This window comes from Amphiura filiformis, chromosome 3, assembly GCF_039555335.1.
Source record: "Amphiura filiformis chromosome 3, Afil_fr2py, whole genome shotgun sequence".
NCBI lineage: Eukaryota > Metazoa > Echinodermata > Ophiuroidea > Amphilepidida > Amphiuridae > Amphiura > Amphiura filiformis.
This window is the reverse complement of record NC_092630.1, coordinates 79,454,868-79,475,254: the sequence shown is the minus strand read 5'-3', so window position 1 is coordinate 79,475,254 and position 20,387 is coordinate 79,454,868. Positions and strand designations below refer to the sequence as shown.

The 20,387-nt window shown below is 36.5% G+C and overlaps 1 protein-coding gene across 2 annotated transcripts in view; it reads left to right on the top strand.

The window, feature by feature from the left end:
• The window catches only part of LOC140149214 (rho GTPase-activating protein 18-like), a 113,225-nt gene that overhangs the window by 71,913 nt on the left and 20,925 nt on the right, over positions 1–20,387 (top strand). For both annotated transcript variants that reach the window (XM_072171432.1, XM_072171433.1), the window contains 5 exons: positions 385–488; positions 3,909–3,980; positions 13,895–14,063; positions 14,673–14,764; positions 18,689–18,766. In XM_072171432.1, the coding sequence (XP_072027533.1) occupies positions 385–488; positions 3,909–3,980; positions 13,895–14,063; positions 14,673–14,764; positions 18,689–18,766 (515 nt within the window). The remainder of the gene's footprint in view (positions 1–384; positions 489–3,908; positions 3,981–13,894; positions 14,064–14,672; positions 14,765–18,688; positions 18,767–20,387) is intronic.

The window sequence follows — 20,387 nt, the reverse complement described above, 5'->3', positions numbered from 1 at the left end:
TGTAATTGTACCAATCTAACAGCAAGGTTATAGCCATTTGCTGTCAGGCTTCAAGCTGATGCTTAAGTATATCCCTGGCTTGGTGTATCAATTATATCTATTCTGTCAGTACTTTAGTTTGCATAACATGCAACTCTGAGGTAAAGTTGATCACTCATTCCTTCCTTTGGCTTGTACAGGCTCATCATGGTTAAGATAAAGTACAAATTGATCATGGTTGATATACAGGAAGATACAGGAAAGATCCTAATAATTGGAAACAGATTGTGTACATCAAGATCAATACAACAGGTTATGATCATATCAAATATCATCGGGCTTGACTAATGCGTCGCACCTGACAATAAACTCATGATGTCTGTTCTTATTTCAATCTCTTTTCAGGAATTAAAGTACTGAGCTTCACACACACAGAACCTATTGAGGTACCTAGTGTCAAGAAGGGTGAACATGATGAATTCCTCAGGACACAGTCAGATTCAACATTAGTAAGTCATTGAAACAGGTTCATCCGGTTTAGTAATAATGAAATAAACAAGTTTTTAATTTGTCAAAACCAGTAAAAGAAACTTACAATTTTCTTGTTGACAGTTTCAGTGGTTCACTGACGAAACTGTCAGCAAGAAAATTGTTAAATCATGCTACTGGTTTTAACAAATTAAAAACTTGGTTTATTTAATTACTAAGTCGTATATTATAGGAATTTAAGTACTGAGCTTCACACCCCAGAGCCCATTGAGGTGAACATGTTGAATTCCTCAGGACACAGTCAGATTCAACATTAGTAAGTCATATATTATAGGAATTAAAATAATGAGCTTCACACACACAGAGCTCATTGATGTGCCCAGTGTCAAGAAGGGTGAACATGATGAATTCCTCAGGACACAGTCAGATTCAACATTAGTAAGTCATATAATTATAGGAATTAAAGTACTGAGCTTCACATGCACAGCCCATTGAGGAGCCTAGTGTCAAGAAGGGTGAACACGATGAATTCCTCAGGACACAGTCAGATTCGACATTAGTAAGTCATATAATTATAGGAATTAAAGTACTGAGCTTCACATGCACAGCCCATTGAGGAGCCTAGTGTCAAGAAGGGTGAACACGATGAATTCCTCAGGACACAGTCAGACTCAACATTAGTAAGTCATATATTATAGGAATTAAAATAATGAGCTTCACACACACAGAGCTCATTGATGTGCCCAGTGTCAAGAAGGGTGAACATGATGAATTCCTCAGGACACAGTCAGATTCAACATTAGTAAGTCATATAATTATAGGAATTAAAGTACTGAGCTTCACATGCACAGCCCATTGAGGAGCCTAGTGTCAAGAAGGGTGAACACGATGAATTCCTCAGGACACAGTCAGATTCAACATTAGTAAGTCATATAATTATAGGAATTAAAGTACTGAGCTTCACATGCACAGCCCATTGAGGAGCCTAGTGTCAAGAAGGGTGAACACGATGAATTCCTCAGGACACAGTCAGACTCAACATTAGTAAGTCATATATTATAGGAATTAAAATAATGAGCTTCACACACACAGAGCTCATTGATGTGCCCAGTGTCAAGAAGGGTGAACATGATGAATTCCTCAGGACACAGTCAGATTCAACATTAGTAAGTCATATAATTATAGGAATTAAAGTACTGAGCTTCACATGCACAGCCCATTGAGGAGCCTAGTGTCAAGAAGGGTGAACACGATGAATTCCTCAGGACACAGTCAGATTCAACATTAGTAAGTCATATAATTATAGGAATTAAAGTACTGAGCTTCACACACACAGCCCATTGAGGAGCCTAGTGTCAAGAAGGGTGAACATGATGAATTCCTCAAGACACAGTCAGATTCAACATTAGTAAGTCATATATTATAGGAATTAAAGTACTGAGCTTCACACGCACAGCCCATTGAGGAGCCTAGTGTCAAGAATGGTGAACACGATGAATTCCTCAAGACACAGTCAGATTCAACATTAGTAAGTCATATAATTATAGGAATTAAAGTACTGAGCTTCACATGCACAGCCCATTGAGGAGCCTAGTGTCAAGAAGGGTGAACACGATGAATTCCTCAGGACACAGTCAGATTCAACATTAGTAAGTCATATAATTATAGGAATTAAAGTACTGAGCTTCACATGCACAGCCCATTGAGGAGCCTAGTGTCAAGAAGGTTGAACACGATGAATTCCTCAAGACACAGTCAGATTCAACATTAGTAAGTCATATAATTATAGGAATTAAAGTACTGAGCTTCACATGCACAGCCCATTGAGGAGCCTAGTGTCAAGAAGGTTGAACACGATGAATTCCTCAGGACACAGTCAGATTCAACATTAGTAAGTCATATAATTATAGGAATTAAAGTACTGAGCTTCACATGCACAGCCCATTGAGGAGCCTAGTGTCAAGAAGGTTGAACACGATGAATTCCTCAGGACACAGTCAGATTCAACATTAGTAAGTCATATAATTATAGGAATTAAAGTACTGAGCTTCACATGCACAGCCCATTGAGGAGCCTAGTGTCAAGAATGGTGAACACGATGAATTCCTCAAGACACAGTCAGATTCAACATTAGTAAGTCATATAATTATAGGAATTAAAGTACTGAGCTTCACATGCACAGCCCATTGAGGAGCCTAGTGTCAAGAAGGGTGAACATGATGAATTCCTCAGGACACAGTCAGACTCAACATTAGTAAGTCATATAATTATAGGAATTAAAGTACTGAGCTTCACATGCACAGCCCATTGAGGAGCCTAGTGTCAAGAATGGTGAACACGATGAATTCCTCAAGACACAGTCAGATTCAACATTAGTAAGTCATATAATTATAGGAATTAAAGTACTGAGCTTCACATGCACAGCCCATTGAGGAGCCTAGTGTCAAGAAGGGTGAACACGATGAATTCCTCAGGACACAGTCAGATTCAACATTAGTAAGTTCATATAATTATAGGAATTAAAGTACTGAGCTTCACATGCACAGCCCATTGAGGAGCCTAGTGTCAAGAATGGTGAACACGATGAATTCCTCAAGACACAGTCAGATTCAACATTAGTAAGTCATATAATTATAGGAATTAAAGTACTGAGCTTCACATGCACAGCCCATTGAGGAGCCTAGTGTCAAGAAGGGTGAACACGATGAATTCTCAGGACACAGTCAGACTCAACATTAGTAAGTCATATAATTATAGGAATTAAAGTACTGAGCTTCACATGCACAGCCCATTGAGGAGCCTAGTGTCAAGAATGGTGAACACGATGAATTCCTCAGGACACAGTCAGATTCAACATTAGTAAGTCATATAATTATAGGAATTAAAGTACTGAGCTTCACATGCACAGCCCATTGAGGAGCCTAGTGTCAAGAATGGTGAACACGATGAATTCCTCAAGACACAGTCAGATTCAACATTAGTAAATCATATTATGATGTCAGCATTGATCCCTCAATGTGATTGTGGATTTCCTCTGGTTCATCTAAAGTTTACCTGTATACTGTTAAATACAACTGTGAATCACTAAGCTTAGTATCTGCAGAGATCTTGTCCTAACCACATAGTGTAGTCACTAAGCCAGTGTACAGATTATACATTTGTATGCATGTGAACATACATATGTATGGGGGGGGGGGTATTTGTGAAGAAGTGAGGTCTAGCCTGATGTGCTTCTCCAAATCTGAAGAACTTATTTAATTTCAGTTGCATGCTTCTCTTCTCAGGCTTCTCTTTCATATGCAAATAATGGATATGTACTTAAATTTGGGGTGTGGTAGTGATTTCAACTTATATGGGTTTATCCTTTTAGAATTGTTTATCCATCTCTGACTCAATAACAAAGCATCACTTGTGTATATATGTTTTATTTTGCTAACCAGGACCTTCATGCAGTAGAAGAGACAATAGTAAGACAAGAGGATCTCCTTAAGAGTCTGTCCGCTACATTACCTGTGAGTATATAAGCTTTCTCAGAGGAGAATTGGCAGCATTCCCACAATGCACCATTGGTAGAAGCTTTTGATGCCAAATGTGTGTACATTATATTTTATTGGGCACTGTTTAATCTTGTATTTCTTGGAGCAATTCCAACTTAATACCTTGTGGGATTTCTGCATTTGATCCTCTGAGATTTTGCTATATGGGTGTGGCTCACTCTAATCTGGATTAACCTGTAGGCCTATAGGTGAACCTGGTTCTGATATTACCATAGAGTGTACATGCACACCCTGCACTGTGCCTTAAAAGTGTGATCTTGCAACCAATCCAAATGAACCGGGTTCTAAATTCATGAAACCACCTATGTCTTTGAAGACAATATGATCCATGATTTCTGTTGAGTTACACATGTATATGAGCAGTGAATGGAATTTTGTTATAAAAGGTATTTGTTAATTAATTTGAATAGCAGTCAGATCAATCAACATTTAATGATTTTAAATAGATCATTGAAAGTGTTTTAAACATGAGATACCACCTCAAGGCTTTAGTATTAGGCATATGTTATTTTGGGATGGGCATGGGTTTAGGGTTGAATTATGATCAAGGATAGGACTGGTAGAAGGATAAGGTCTGATTAAAGAAACGCTTATGATGAGATTAGCATTAGGGAAGGCTTTGCCCTCAGTATATTACAGTTACAGTATAATAAGTCTGGGCATAATCAACATATAAATCTTGTTTGTGGTTGATATTATGACAACTTGATATCGAGTTGAGATTTGCAAATCATACAGCTTGTGGGCAGACTATTCATGCGGTCACTTATTAAGATATTATCTCATTAAGTCTTAGTACCCACAGTATCTTTTTATAGACAAAATTTTGGTAAAAACCAGACTTTATGTTGTATTTCCACTTATGACCTTTTCAACCTTTGTGGTGTGTTTTAATAAGGGACTGGACAATCCAACTTTGTATACAAATTACCCAGTGTCCTTCCTCATTTATGTGGACATCCTTTCGTGCTAGTCAAGTCTACGTCAAGTATATGCAGTGTTTGGGTATCATTGATAAATTGTGATTGTGGCTAGAACTGTGGTCAACTTTTACTTAATTGCTTGATGAAATCTGATATTGTCCAGAAATTTACTTTAAAATACACCAACTTGCCTTGAAATTTGCTCTAGTGTGTTGGCCTGCATTGGGGCAGAAATGATGGACCTCATGCATTTATTGAAGTTCCAAAATTGAACAATAATTTGCATCTGGATGAATTGGAGGTACACTATTTCCCTTTCACAAGCAAGCATGGCGGAGTGGGCACTCTCCTAGTCTGAACTCTTTGGTAGTTACTTAACTACAAGATTTGTGTATGTAATGCACAGATAATATGATTGCTATAGCCAACATACTAGTGTTATAAGAATGAAGTCACATTCCCCAAGCTGTGACCACAAACTGACATCAATATTCTTGATTTATGTTTCCTGATTGCTTCAAGATGTTTGAATCTATGGAGGGATTTCAGTCCTAAAATAATTCCATACTATAAACAAAGAAGAACCTCTTGGGTCCTCTATGCTATTCACTGTCCTTCCTTTCACCTGAAGGTATATGTATTATAGGCTGCTTACTTGGATTCCCAACCTGTCCTGGTGCATGACAGACAGGGTCAGTCTCTATCACAGGCCTTGTATTATAGGCTGCTTGCCTGGCTGGCCAACCTGTCCTGTGCATGATAGACACGGTCAGTCTCTATCACAGGCCTTGTATTAAAGGCTGCCTGCCTGGCCTACCAACTTGTCCTGATGCATTACAGACCAGGTCAGTCTATGCCATATACCTTTCCAACTCATTGCTTAATGTGCTGTATGTCTATCTCAGTTGACAATCTTAGTCATAGAATTGATAGTCAAATGTACATCACATGTTTAGCATAACTTAGCTTGTGTGCAGATTCATCCGCTAACTTGCCAATTTATACTCTGGCTTGATCATCACCCTTGCAGATGTTTCTTTGACCATCGTTTTTCAAGGCTTACACTATGGTTTCTCATCAAGTGTTGTAAGATCTATCATACTGATAATGCATGACAGGACCGAGAATACCTGTGCATTATGTTTTGTTCAGTAACATAGCCCCAGATGATTTGACAAAGTTAAAATATATTACAATATCTTAAAAAAGAAAGTTCATTTGAATGGTTTTATTTGAATAAAAGCATTTGATTCAAAGTTGATTTCTACATCTTATTGGAGAGAGAGTTCATATCTGATGAGGTTTCATCATAAAGGACTTAATTGCTACAATTAATTGTGTAGAGCTGCTTTCATTTCGGGAACCCTTGTGAAGACTTAATTGATTCATGAACAATATCATGCCATGGTCATCTACATCACAAGGTAGAGATAATATCTTAGATTGGAAGCATCCTCTTGAAGAAACTGACCATAATGATGATAACTCGCAGAGACAGGAAAATCTATCTACCTGACTGTCAGAGTAACTCAGCATCAACTAGGTTACCATTCTGATGACCTGATTGGGTATGCTTGGATTCAATATCAATTATATTTACTAATCTGTTATGACGGCTATTGGATGGGCATGGGTACGATCAGTTAGGATTTGCTACTAGGATAACGCATGTCAAGGGTATAATGGTTTCAAAATTTTGATATCTTGATATTATCAAACGTATTGCCCTATATAGATTATTTGGGAGGGATTGGTAAGATAATTTGATGATGTAACTGTAGCAAATTTGCCTTGATATCTAATTGCCCAGATGTTTATATCAGATTATAGATAATTTGAGTCTTAAGATATATTTGATTATAGTAACCATAGTATTATAGAAGAAAAACCCACATTGTGGTTGAATGTAAACAAATCAAAATAAGAGGGACAATCTATGAAAATGTCACCCTTTTCCAATTCAAGCCGAAAATAAGGGCCACACTTCTGAAAGACAGTGACAATTGTCTGGTCTTAAGTAGACTGATTATGCCTGATGGCTGGTGGCTCTAAAACATTAATAGATCTGCCACTGAATAGGAATCAATTAAATTTCATGATGATCATTGTGTGTGTCAGCAACCTTGACCGATTATTTTCTCCTGTTAATACGAAAAGAGAAATTCTGTCCCTTGTCAAACATATGAGTTAGGAATGAAGGGATATCAAGATAGTCTTGATTGGTGTGTCACCAATTACCAAGCAATTGTACTGTATTTCTGCTTGATAATTTATAAAGGTTTTCCTTAAATTAAGTAGGATAGGTCAAGTATGTCATGCAGCGCACTTGTCGTTGTGGTTAGCTCTGTATTTCCTGGTCATAATGACCATATGGAAAGTTATGTTAATAGAAATCAGTCATAAATGGCATAGTTTGTGCTTGTTGATTTGAAGCAGTAAATTGCAATATCTGATGGATTGTCATAGAGAATACTTTATATCTAAATTTGTACTGCACTATTGTTAGTAAAAAGACACACACCCACACCTCCACCAAACACACCTGCATAATCATACACATGAACAGGCACCCTCTCCCCCACACAAAGCTCATAACAATATCAGTTATTAGGTGTGCCCATTTTGTTAAAGAAACAACCTTTTATGGATTAATTAGAAAGAGTTTCTTTCTTCCATATCTGTGCAAAGGCTATGACTTTGAGGAAAAAAACCCAGATCAGGCTTGCGCATATTCCACAATCTTTCCATGCACAGTTGATATAGATTTCTTTCTATCTGATGGAAGTTCATGAGATGTATGTTGATATATCACTGACGTATTTGCGAGTCCTCCCATCCTGTCGTGACCACTATATGCATGCTATGGGAAAGTGACCTGTCTTCAGCTAGTGCTATCTCCGTTATCCCTGGTCATTTCAGGATCTTACTTTGCACCTGTGGTGATGTCATATATAGAACACCTGTATACATCCAGATGAGAGAAGAGATCAATGGAAGTGTGTGCAAAGTGTGGTTGATTGCATCAATATAAGGTCACAAGTGTGCCTTAGTTTTTGTGCTTTATAGGAGCCCTAGTTGGATTTTAAGGTAAAAGTCAGCGCTATTTGAACAGAAGGATGAAAACATTAGTAAGGACTTCCTCAATGTTGACCAAAACCTCCTTGGGAATACTATACTGTATGCAGATCTAATATCCTAAAAAACCTTAATTTATACATGTAACCACAAAGTTTAAACCACATTCAACAACTCTTCCTATACCTTTGTACAGGAGCCAATCGTTGTTAAACCGTGATGAACCCACACTTTTACTGTAGCGTATACGCGAACGCGAGCGAGACTACGCGTTACGCGAGAGCGTAAAATTCGTCATGCCTGGAACCTTTGTGCGTATGCCAGCTTACAAGTTGAATTCAGTATTTTTCAGATAGCGGCTAAACATTGCCGTTTAATTCTATAGTTTTATTGCTGATATCAAAAGAGAAATCATCAAAGTTTTTGTAAGGCTGAGTGGCAATGATTAACTGACATTCCTCGTAAAATAATCGTGAATTATACGATATTTAGCTTCTTTTCGTTGTTGAAAGGATTCAATCATGTTTCACCGTTGTTCATCACCGTTTAACAACTGCGTCCGGCAGCGTCTGCGTGGTAAACCACGCAGACGACGCGCCGCATCGTTGTTAAACGGTGATGAACAACGGTGAAACATGATTGAATCCCTAATTGTACAGTATCTCACTTTAATGTGCTCAATAGATTTTCACTTTAATATATTGTCCCTCAACTTGTCCACTATTAGCTATATTCCAGTAGTGTGCAGTCAACCTTGCAACCAACCAGCTAGGCGATTGAGATTGTGACACTGGTAGTCATTTATGGAGTGTTGATGTACATATCCTGTTTAGTAGATTCAGGGAACAGCTTCTTTCTGTTAAGATGAACATCTGTAAGGCATTGGTCCTATCCAGAAGGCAGAAGCCTTCCATTACAAAGCATTGGTCCTATCCAGTAGACAGAGGCCTTCCATTACCAGGTATTGATCCTATCCAGTAGACAGAGGCCTTCCAAACCCTGGTATTGGTCCTATCCAGTGGGCAGACGCCATCCATTACCAAGCATTGGTCCTATCCAGTGGGTAGGCGCCTTCCAATGCCAAGGCTTAGGTTTGTCATAACAATTATAGCAACATATGTCTGCTTAATTGCCAAAGTTAATCATGCCCTTGATGCATGTCCAGTCTAGTGAGCCCTGTGGAAATCTGTACCTAGATTTACAAAGACAAAACATGATAGATGATGGGTGGTCTTAGTTCAGTGATGAGTGGTCAAGATGAGCAAGCCCTGTGGAAATTCTGTACTTAGTATCAAAACAAACCATGATATAATGACTGATGGTCAGTGATGAATGGTCAAGACTAGCCTATAGAAATGCCATATATCCTGCTGCTAGATAATCTTCCTCAAGAGATTCTAGGAAGACTTTATACTGCCAGACTTCATGTCAGAGCAGGGATTCATGACATGTTGAAAGATGGGTGATCTATTAACTGCATCAATTTGTGATTGCTTTTCTTCTATCTATTGATCATATTCCCATCCCACCAACCCCACCCACCCCATCCCAACCTCACACAACACATATACATCACGCATACACACTAACACACACCGCACACACATACCAATTAATGTACGTGCTGTGGGAACCAGCAGGACATTCTGAATTGATTGTTTTGTTTACCAAGTTAGTGAAACCAATTGGTTTACAAACAAAACAATGAAGTTTTGATATTATACACCAAAAGGAAACTAGTGATATCGGTTCAACAACCTTGAGCAGTAGACTGACCTTGTCTATCTAGGCATTGAGATACCACAAGATTTCTATTTATAGGTCAAGCTAATGGCCCAAGATAGAAAGTAGCTAGAAATAAAAGCAACACCTAGTGCATTGCATAAAAATATACAGAGTTGAATACCTGCATGTGTTAGTAGTGAAAGGTTGTTAACATGGCCAGTTGCATCACATAGTGCTTTATCAGGTACAGATTTGATGCCAGCAAGCACAGTCAATATCAAGATATGACCGCAGCTATGTTATAATCATTCACATCAAACAAATAATTTTAATGGTACTTTGAAGCAAATTGAATAATTTATAATTAGAGAATGAAGGTATTGGTTTTAGCCACTGGAGTGCATCTATCGTCTCATTATAACAGGGCGACATCATTATTTTAAGTAAAAACAACAAGGCGAAGCCGAGTTGTTTTACGCCAAAAATAATGATGTCGTATATGTTATATGAGACGATAGATGCACCACAGCAGCTAAAAACAATACCTTTATTCTCATTCTTAAACAGTTCAATTCAAATAGAAATATCGTAAGTATTACCAATTTTAATCAAATTAAATCCTACATTTTACAAGGAACTACCTACGGCTTAAAATCGATCAGTCCCATTGTTGCTATATGCCTCTGATTGGTTCAAATAGCGAGTACGCGTATCGCGTTGATGCACACACGCTGACCCGTGTGATATCGTGTCATATCACACAGGTAAGAACCAATCAGATTGCAGGATTGTTCTAAAGTGTTTAAGAATGTGTAATTCAACAATGTCCAAGCCTCACAATTGTTCATGGCAACAGCCATCTCAATGTCATTTCAAATTTTGGCCTGAACTTTAACTTTTGAATAACCACAGACAACCCTTCCTTTTCTTCCTTGCCCCTCAATAAGGTTGCTCCCAACCTGTCAATCTCTTTACACAATTCTATAAGGATGTATGCCCTATGTCACCCCTATGCTGAGTGTTCAACAATTAACATGATTGTGTCAATTCAATGACCTTAGAAAGTGCCTCCCACGCTAACATTTGTGTCAAAACGCTTTTTTGTAATATGATTGCCTTTAGTAAAGTGCTAGACTGTTTTCAGGCAAGGAGGAAAGACAAATAGTTAACAAATTACAAGTAAAAATGAATGAAGGAATGAAAAAAATTAATATGAGAAAGCAAGGAAGCAAGTCAAGTATGTAAAATTAATTTTGTCTCATTTGTACTCATTAAGTGTGCTGAGGCCATGTAACTACTGACAAACTCAAAAAAGTAGAAACTATGAAGAAATCAGTATTATTGGGACTGCTGTTATTACAATAAACCAGCATTAAATACTTTATTATTGAAAGAAAGTAGGAATAACTAAAGGGGGGGGGGGTGGCCGGGGGGGATGGATCTATGAAGCCCATAAATATTCCTAGCAGTGAAAAGGCTTCATAATCTTCTGATTTGTTCGATAAAAAACAGGTCTATTAGAGTCAAATAATATGGCAAACACACTGCAAGTAACCTTTTTTGTATACAAACAAACCACAAATCACATGTATGTAAATTTCGATAAATCTTGTTTTTTAATCTAATCCCTTGCAACTTGCCTCTTAACCACAAATCATAATAGTAACGATAATCGACACGTTTCTATTATACTAACGGTGTGCTTTGTCGTACTAGTCTACAGCAGGCATAGCTGACGCATAATCATCATCATGATCTGCCATACTGTTGTTTATACTGTAATTGATTTCCTGAATCCAGGGTATTTAATTGTGGTCATTTCCTTACCACAGACGTTGATGAACATTACAGATAAAGACAGGTATAATCACTTGTTTGTCTTATAGCAATTATTTAATGATACTAGAAGTGACAAACAGATAGTAGATGCATGGATAATAGGTGTGAAAAACATGCTTAAGTACGATGGACCAGTTTGATGTTTTTACTAAGATGAAAAAATACTAAAGTAAAGAAAAATGGAGCGTGAGAGAGCAAATCTGAGTCCTGATTACCAGATTACGATTTAGCATAATTGTATCATGATGATCAAAATGACCTGCCTTGTACTGTAGCTAAATATAATCCAAGAACTTTGTGTATTTGTCACGTTCTCAAAATGGACTTGGACAAAATGGCATCAGGTGTTGATAGTTATTGCTGAGTCATGCATTAAGGGACATCATATCCACTCTAATTATGCATGAATGTTACTCCCTTATTTTGACATTAATTGGGGGTTTGGTTTCAAGACTAGTAGGCTCCTTGGAAGGGAGCAATTCAATTTAATTAAGATGATTATTTTGATCTATCAAAATAACAACCTAAATCATGAGCTAAGTCTCCTTGAACATTTATAGATCATGTGTATAACAAATTGCTTCCGTTCGTGTACTGAACCTATACTCTTAAAAACCTAAATTAATTTGCAAAAGTAAAAACTATGAAGCAAATAACAGAATTGAGAAGATTTTAGTCAAACAGAAGTTTTCCCCTTTAGATAAGCACATTACAATAACTAGAAAAAGCAAAACAACATGATTTAGATGTTGACGGGACTGAGAAAATAGTCCAGTTCTATCATCATAAACTGAAATGTCTGATTGTCCTTTGATCATGTTGCATATCAAAAATTAGGTTAAATACAATTGACCATGTATTTTGGTTGTATACCAAGACATTGAGCTCATAATTGTACAGATTCTATAGTTAATCATTGGAACATGTCCACCCAACAGTCAAGTGTTTGGCAATAACCCGGCCTTCAGGAAATTGCTTTTCTTTCAGCAATCCATTCTTGCCATATTACTCTATCAACCATAAAATTTGAAAGTAACTAGACATGGTAGGATCAAAAGTCTTAGTAAACAAAGATTTTAATGGCATTAGGGAAAGTAAAGTGCAAAGACTTGTGTTTTGTTCTTGGTGTTTGTCTCAATGGAGCCAAGATGTAGGTACAGTAGAGGATTTGATTAATTTGCTGAGCTTCCGTCCATGGATGAATTCAACAATCGTATCCATTGCTGCCAGCAAGTTTCTATTGATTTGGACATTTGTCAGAGTATGATTCATATCATTCTCAAGAAAATATTTATCTTGATATAAGAATTCATGTTGGTTTCATGTTTGCTAGATCTGGACATCAGTTTTTACAGTATATACATGTATTTTCACAACAGTGTGGCAATTCGTCTGTTGTATCAGTATTATTATTGGCATCCATGCCTTACAAGATATGATCTATTGTCATTATATAAAACAAACAGTAACTTATCACAACACAAGCAAGTCCAGTACTCATTTTTTCACCAAATTACATGTTTTTGGTCATAATTAGGACAAATTTATTTTTGTGTGCAATCCAATGGTCACATACAGATAAGTGTGCATCATACATACAAGGCTTAGGAATAAATGCACCAAAGAAATCTTATCATCCCAAATATCTTTTCATGTGGAATGAATTATTTTGATGGATGTCAGTTTCCTTGAATTCAATTATGTGCGTAGGGGTAAGACTTACTGTGTTATATCCACACCTAGCATGCGGAGATATTCACAATGATTGGATCATCATAAAAGTGCACACTTTTTGCAAATTCATCTCTTCTGGGCATTATCCAAATGTCAAATTGGAATAGAAATAAAACCAAAAATGTGCAATTGTAATGTGTGGTACCGCTTTTTATGACTCCATTTGAGTTTATTTATTATGGAATAATGTGCCAGTAAATATTGTTAATGTGTCATGAACAACGGAAAGTCCAATCATAATATGGTTGTTGTGTAGACCAGATGTCGCTGAGTGGCAGAAATGAGGAATATCTGGGCATAACTCCAGAATGCACTTATAACCATGTGCCTTAGAGGAATAGAGTCAAGGATTAGGGTTAGGATTATGATTAGTGATAGGGCTAGAATTAACAAGTCAAAATCTGGAATTTGTTAAAGTAATCGTTCAAATGAATTTCTGTCAAGTATGTAAGTGATATGCTGAGTACCAAAGTATTAATTGTGGTCCATATAGAGAATAGCCAATTTGAGAGTAATATATTGTGCACTTTGTGTTATAACTTTCCTTTTGATTGTTTGTATCTTTCTTTGCAGAATATTACCATTGCCCGAGACAAGCTTGGCGTTACCCCTGTACATTTCTTATCAACCAAAGATATTGGCCGAGTACGGCAAATAGGTCTTATTGAGCTGACTGCTGTCTTTGACAGACTCAATCTCTCATATACCTCACTCAGGAAATCCAGTCGCAAGAAGTTCAAAGGTAACATGTCAAAGGTCATTAGCATTATTTTGATGGACCAAATGTCTCATATAAATCAATTAAAAACTGAGTCCAAAAGACAGTAATAAAGGTATAGATAGATTGCAAATAGGCAATAAATGTCATCCTTCCGAATGAGATGTCACACATTAAAGCAGACAAGAATGGTGATGTATAATTTTTTCCAAGGTTCCTTTTCAGCGTTAACCATCGCGTATACGCGCGCAACGTCAAGCGTGTGCATTGGACCTTGTGCAAAATAATACGCGCTGGACGGCTAACAGTACGCTTAATTTGTAAAAGGAAATCTGAATAACAGAATAGTAAGGACACTAGTGCTATGTATTATAGAACTAAGCTGATGATGAATCTTGCATAAATATGTGCATTAAGTAATGTTAAACAACAAAAAATCTTTTGACCATATTAGAAGGTAAAGGTTATTGCTGTTTAGTAGAGTTTCAATCTCTTACTTGCGTCTTATTGCCTTAGGAATATAGTTGTCAAGATTTGTAAATGAAGCAGAAAAGAACAGGAAACAACATATTAGGGGAATTTGTCAAATCCATATCAAATAATAAATCTCTTTTATTTTCAATCATTTTGCAGATGAAGGCATCTTTGGTGTCCCACTTTCAACAGTTGTGGAACATGACAGACAGTTCAAGAGTGACACAGATGTACCGCTATTCTTACAAAAGGTAAAAAGAAAATCTGGATTTGGTGGAAGAAGCATCTTACTTCATTACTCTATATGTTATAATTGATATCTCCTTTCCTTAGCCAGTACTCTTAAATTATTGGCAAAAGCTTAGAGCATGGCCCTGAGAAAAACACGGGTTTGCTGTCACATGAAATGTTCATTCCCCTCCCCTTTGTTCATTATTATATTTGACTTTTGTGTATATGTCAATTCAATCAAATTCAAATTAAGTCTCCGAGTGGATCAACTTGTGCGATATGCGTCTAAATATAGCTTACATGACCCTTTGCAGGTCAAAATGATTATGTGGGCAAATTTGCATCAATCATTTCATTTGATTCCATATGTTTCTAGTAGTATACAGGAGACACTGTAATGTGATATGTCTTGGGTATCAAATCAGTTGCAATGCCATCTATTGCCAGAATGGAAATGCATAACACATTGCACATTACTGGTATTGGGGTTAAACAAAGACCATGTCAATCTTATAGCAATTGCAATAATTGCAACATTCGATATGAATGGCTATAAAGGAAATGGCTTAACACATTGCATGTTATGTATAGAGAGTAAACATTCACCAGGTAACTCTTATATACTTTGTTCAGCTCATAAAAGGCAAGACTCCTAATATTGTGGATCGATGTAGAATGCTGTACACACATTTGGGTGCAGCAGCTACGTGAACTGCACTTTGCACATTGCTTGACTGACATGCTTTTTGTCAATGTGTAAATTCACTTTTTCGGTAAATTCCGTAAGCCTTTGTACTTGGACCCCTGATGTTGTCACGCTGATGCCCATGTCAAATAGCATTGTTACTGCGCACCTCACAGTGGAGAAATGTGCAGTAACGATGTTCACAATCACTAACCATGTACCCACATCTGCAAGACATCAGGTGAAGATATCAGGAGTCCAAGCGCAAAGGCTTATGGAATTGATTGTAAAGGTCAATTAGGACTTGATTGATGCGTGCAGTAACAAAAAACAAATAATTTTTGCCTGTTATGAGTTGAACAAAGTTTAACATGATTACTGTCACTCAAATCTCGTAATAGGCGAGACTTGTAACATCATGGATTGATATAGAATGGCATACACACATTTGGGCGTAGTATCTGCGTAAAGTGTGCTTTGTGTATTGCGTGACTTACATGCTTTGACGTGAGTGTATGTGAGTGTAATTTGGGATTGATGCTTGCAGTAACAAAAGACAAATTGCCTGTTATTAGTTGAACGAAGTATAATATGGTTCACTCAAATCTTACAGAAATAAATTGCAACAATACAAATGCTCAAGACAATAGGTGACTTAACTCATAACACATTACTTGGTCAGTAGGACACCAGTGATTGACATCACTTGGCCTATTTTCTATCCACCTTCTAACTTATTTGTATGTTGAGAATATAGGTTAGATAGGGAGGGGATTGAGACTGGTTGGCCTGTTTAATGCATCCAGTCATTTGAAAGTCCATAGAAATAAAAACTCGCCAAGATAAACAAGTGAAGTTCTTTCAAAAAATCACAGAATGCAATTTGTGAGAATGCAAAATATCTGTAAACACCTTATACATCTGCTTATAAAAATTAATAAAAGTCCATCAATATTTGTCTGGTTCTTCATGCAATACTTGTGCAATTGTTGCAGAATCTGTTGCAAATAGTCTGTATTTAGTCCTGAAGCACATTGACTTTTATGCATTAAAGTTATATAACATATATATCTGTTTTCTGACTCACAATAGCTTTCAGGGATGTCTATGCTATTTGTATAGTAATTACATACACAACATGCACCTGTTTCCTACAAATGACATTGAACACTGTAACATTCATACAGTTGAATAGAAAATGAAAGATTAAGATTCTAATATCATGTTTCAAGCTCACTGCCTACTGATCATTTATACAAGCAACATGTAGCACTCACTCTTTGAATAGTCATGGATTCCATCATTCATGGAGATTTTTTTGACAATGCACATTAGCTTACACAGGATGTCACTTTTTTTTATGAGATATTGAGTTTATTACGCTTATGTTACACACATTTCCCCTTCTGCCACTGAGTCCACTGCTAATGAACTATACTATTCACATGAAAAGATATGGACAATTTTGTCAAAAAAGTTGAATGTGAACATTTCCTTTCACCTGTAACCTGCATTGAGCTACATCAATCATCAGTTTACAGCTACATGAATGACATGACAACTTTGAGATCTAATGGGGGACATATCACAAGGTCTAACAAGCTAACCTTAATATTAACAGCCTTGTTAAGGTGCCTGCAATTAGATTCAAGTACACACCTAACACAAGGTGTGAATACCATCACTCAACTCTATCTTGTGATCTTCCCGTAAGTTTTGTGAAATCCGTAAATGATGGATGCTGATAACGAGGACAAATCAGCACTCTTTATTAGATCTTCCCTTGTTAAATTCATTTCTTTCTTCTCCTTGTTCACTCTCTCACTCATGATCATGTATTGGCAAGGTATAACATGACTGTATGTGGTGTGCAAATTCCAATAAAGGCCTTAAGATATGTGTGTTAAGATATAGATGTTAGATTTAAGCTTATGATTAGGAAAAGAGACAGATGAATTACAATCAGGATTCAGAGTTGGGTTTATTATATAGTTAGTAGCTCTTGATATGAATTTGCTCACATGCAAAATAGTACTATACATGCATACATACACCGTTTAAGGATTAGTGTACAATTTAGGTTAGATTTGATTTTTTTTTTTTTTTTTTTTTTTAAAGTTTATTTTTTCGGTTTGAGTGTCCTGGACCTAGACCTAGATGCTAGGATCACTCATGGATGACCTTTTTTTAGGTCAACCATGAATGATCCTAGCATCGAGGTCAGGTCCAGGGACACTCAAAACCGAAAAAACACTTAAAAAAAAATGTTTTTTTTTTTTTTTTACAATTTCTGAAATTTTTGAAAAATGGGGTGGGATTATACTCGAACGTGGGACTATACTCAGACGAATACGGTACTTTTATATCTTTTACACATCTTTCAAACATTGAAGCTTAAATTATTCACAAATTTACAAGTTCAGCATTTTGTAACAGGCTTGTATGTCTGAAAAGATTAGCAATTTAACAAATTAAAGTTACAAGTATCAACAAGGGAAGAGGCATGCAAATTGTACACTGGAACATAGAAACACATAAACATTCCAACTAGCACACAAGATCAAAAGATACTTAACTGCATTTCTTAATAGAAGTATAGATTTTAACATTAGTTTGATGATATTGTGGCAATGCTAAAACTCTTTTACATTCAAAACGTAGCAATTTTAAAACTATTTTGTATTCCTAACTTACTAATGCAATACCTCTGTGTCATTATCTGCTATTTTGTCAGTCATTGACGAATGCTAAACTGGCACAGCTAATCGTATGATCAGACAGGGGGACTCCAATGTTCTATCAACTGTAATCCATAGATTTAGCCATGTATCTCTCAATGTATCATCTCAGTCAGTGGTCACTTGAACTTTTAATACATCAGTCTCTAACAATCACTCATCACCCAATTGATGGATGCCACAACATTATATTAGGGCTCATCTTTTAACTTTATTGCTCATTGGCCCACATTGAACCAGTTGCTATGGTTCTCAACTTGCCCATGATTATATTTAGTAAATATTTTTGCCAAGTGAAATGTCTTTGAATTTATGTTTAATTAGTGTATTCAGGTAAAGATATGAGCTCACAAAGCTGAAAGTTACAACTAAACACCTGTTCAAATATGTTACTGTGGGCAACCCTCAAATAAGGCATCAAGTTTGTCATTGGCATTTGGATCCATTATGATAACGGAATGTGCCATTGTAGTTTTCATTATGTCATTTACCAACAAAATATTATTATATAATCTTTTCAGATGGTATCCTACTTAGAAGAAAATGGTTTAAAAGAAGAAGGTGTGCTAAGAGTTCCTGGATCATCAGCAAGAGTCAAGGTAAAATTACTCATTGATATTGTTTTTGTCTTGACCCCCTGAGCACTACTAACATTGCCTCTGAGTGATTGGTCAATTACTAGTATATGATATCATTACTTTAATCACCAATTAGAATGGAGCTTTGTAAATAATTCACCCCAATGTTTTTGCATGGTGAAATTATTTTAATAATGTTGACGATTGGTCCAATTGATAATGAAAACTTCTTTTTGGCCAATCAGCATGTAGTTCTCATGGGGTTAAGTTTGTTTGTTGATTGTTTTTACTAAAGTTATATAGCTTCAGTGGCAAGCATTGCTTTCCAAGCAGGCCATCAAAGTTACATAGTATAAAGGAACAAGATAATTAATGTTACTTGGAGTGCAAAGAATGCACAGAGTAAAATCAAGCATAGACATGGAAGTTTAACATGTACCATATTCATAATAAGTCTTAAGCATAATGATATTTGAAGGAAGAACATCAAAACCACAAATCAGGAATTTAAAACTAGTTAATAGGGTTTAGAATATTATTCATTCTATGCCTGAATTAGTGCCTTTGTTTTAAATTGAGCTGTTGAAACAAAGTTCTGTATGGTGAGTACACCAACAATGTGAACAACTTTCTTTCTTTTGGACATGCAGTTCTGTCTATCCGTCTCTCTGTCTACCTTCTGTCTGTCTGTGAAACACCTGTTTTTGTTGCTTTACATTTCAATGTCAAATCTCAAATCAATTATGTTAGACTTCTTATGACAGATAGCAGAGTATAACCATTTCCTTAATAGCCATTGGTCAAGGATATATTCATATATGGATAGGTGTGCAAAGTATCGTCAGTGAAGTTGGAAGTGTGTGGCATAATTCTGATATGATCTGGACATTGTCAAGATAGAATGTCCTGTCTGGTCAGTAAGGTGACATGTCTGTGTTGGATTCATTGGTTTCTTGATTAGGGTTGTACCCTGGGATTGTGTAACCATTTTGTTAGAATGTGTGTAAAAGGCAATAATTGGAAGATACAGGAAAAGTTGTAAAACATTCTAAAAGAAACATTCTTAAGGGTACTTGCCCATGAATTTCATTCAGGGGCGTGTTTGAAAAACGGCACAGCGTATTAGTAAAAGGAATAAAAATACTAAAATTTACACCAGGGTTCGAACCACTGCCGATATGGATGCTGAACAGTAAACGATGCCACAGTGCCACGGCGGTACCTGTGGTTAATGTCTGACGAGTTTCAAAGATATACATATCAACACGTTTCTAGTGTATTGAAAAGCAGATTTTGGTAGGAATACAGTCATAGTAAGACATTGGACTCTACTTATCTGTTTGTTTTTTCATTTAATACAAATTAATTTTAATGAATTGAACTGGTATGACTCTTAGGACTCGTAATAAACGACGATTAATTTTCTAATAAATATAATAAAAACGCTGGGTCATGCAAGACGTCCTGGTAATTTATGTCAAAACCAGGGGAGCGACAACACACCCCTACGTGTATAAGCCTACTTGCGCGATCGATACTCAATGATCCAGACAATAGCATTTGAATATACCGCCCTTATGCATGCATCTGCTTGACATGCCTGGTACCATAATAGCTTCCAATAGCCTACCCCACAGTAAAT